General features: G+C 41.6%; 1 protein-coding gene across 1 annotated transcript; it reads right to left on the bottom strand.

Moving 5' to 3' along the window:
- Positions 1-380: 380 nt before the first annotated feature.
- On the bottom strand, positions 381-1388 carry LOC143812450 (uncharacterized). Its single transcript, XM_077293310.1, has 3 exons — positions 1251-1388; positions 998-1148; positions 381-914 (listed from the first exon to the last, which is right to left on the bottom strand). Exons 1-3 carry the CDS (start codon positions 1297-1299, stop codon positions 563-565), a joined length of 552 nt encoding a protein of 183 aa, XP_077149425.1. The 5' UTR covers positions 1300-1388; the 3' UTR covers positions 381-562.
- Positions 1389-1657: the final 269 nt, after the last annotated feature.

Genomic DNA, 1657 nt, shown 5'->3' with positions numbered 1-1657 from the left:
ACGCAAGTGTGAAACCACCCTAATCGATAGCCCATAAACCCAGGACAGCGGCCTTGTCCCCATTGTCTAAAAAGAAGAGAATATTTTTTGAACAAAAAAATTTATTTTAAAAAACACAAATTAGTGGTAATTTTTACAATTGATTTTTCAACTTATTTTTCAATTTACGTTCAATTAAGAAAGGTGTAGTCTGGAGAATAGAGGAAATTCGTTCCCTCTGTTTGTGAAGTTGCTCCCCCCAGCTGCTGCGAACTTCCTCTATCTCCATAACTTCCTTGGCTGCCTCTATCTCCATAACTTCCTTGGCTGCCTCTATCTCCATAACTTCCTTGGCTGCCTCTATCTCCATAACTTCCTTGGCTGTTGGACAAATACTGGGGTCTTGTAGCTGGTGTTTCAGGTGTTCTGTGTCGGGGCCTGAAAAGTCCCAACACCCCCATCAGAACCTCATTGTATGGCGAAATAGGAGCAGGGTCCTCCAGAGCAGTGAGGGACATCTGGACCATAGACATAAAAAGAGATTGTCTATCCGGTGGCAGGGAGCGTGTTTTTCTTGCGACAGTTAGTGCAAACGAGTCGCAATGATCGTCGCTACTTGATTTTTTAATGAAATCCAAGGTGTCACAGGCAATTTGAACCGTTTGGTCCTCTTGGTTCTTCTTTGTTTTTTGTTTTTTTTCTCTGCTGCCACCGGATAGACAGCTCTCTTCTCCACTCTCACAGCTTCTACGGAATCAGATGCTTCAGCAGCTGCTGAAGCAGATGTGGATGCAGCAGCTGTTGAAGTGGATGTTGATTCAGCAGAAGCTGTGGGAATGGAGGGAGAGATGGTCCCTCCCACTCCAGAGGAACTGCCTGCGCCATCCTCTGTGTCGCTGTCCTCGAAATCAGCTGCAGACATGTTTCCTTCCGTCCTGTGGGGGGAAAAAAAGATCATTAATAAAATTTTTAGCACAACATATATATAAATAATCTTGTGGAGTGGATTTTAACTTACTTTCTCAATGTCCTGCTGGTCACAATGAACTGTAGCTCTTCACTGAAGGGGAATTTTGTTTTGCTCGGCGAAGAGCCACTCTTTGAACAGTCATTTAGAAATTTGTTAAATCGGTCTCTGATGGAGCGCCAACGTTGCCTCACATCTTTATCTACCAAAAAAAGGTTCCAAAAAACAACAATTTTTTAGAGATCTAAACAAATTATACTTTTAATATACTCAAGGTTTACTAAATAAATGTAATTATAATTACCTATTTTCTGCTGTGTTGGCCCAGGATATTTGTCCCAATCCGGGACCATGTCGCGAACTATTTTGGTCCACGCGAGTTCCCTAAAGTATTTATCCTTATAGGATTCATCTGAAGGGTCCCACAGGGCCGGATAATCACGAACCTACAATGAATACAAGAGTGTCATCTCATAATCTATAGAACGACCAAGTAATGTTACACAAATGCTTTTAAAAAGTTGAAATATATCAAAGTAACCCCTAATAAATGAACACAAGCACAAACTGAAAACACAAACACCATTAAAAACGTTCGTGTGCAGTTGTTTTACTACTAGCTCTGGTGCCGTCAATCCTGAGCGGTGCGTGCGCCAATCAACAACATTAAGTAAAAAACCCACTATAAACTGAAATAGTTAGGGTAGGGTT

Source organism: Ranitomeya variabilis, chromosome 1 (genome assembly GCF_051348905.1).
Source record: "Ranitomeya variabilis isolate aRanVar5 chromosome 1, aRanVar5.hap1, whole genome shotgun sequence".
Lineage (NCBI taxonomy): Eukaryota > Metazoa > Chordata > Amphibia > Anura > Dendrobatidae > Ranitomeya > Ranitomeya variabilis.
The sequence above is the reverse complement of the archived record's forward strand: the minus strand, read 5'-3'. Positions and strand labels throughout refer to the sequence as shown.

Excerpts from the sequence above, each read along its gene's own strand:
- LOC143812450 (XM_077293310.1), bottom strand. The coding sequence starts at position 1,299 with ATGGTCCCGGATTGGGACAAATATCCTGGGCCAACACAGCAGAAAATA. Across the intron at positions 1,149-1,250 it reads GCCAACACAGCAGAAAATAG|ATAAAGATGTGAGGCAACGT; the intron begins GTAATTATAATT and ends TTTTTTTGGTAG. Across the intron at positions 915-997 it reads ACCAGCAGGACATTGAGAAA|GACGGAAGGAAACATGTCTG; the intron begins GTAAGTTAAAAT and ends TTCCCCCCACAG.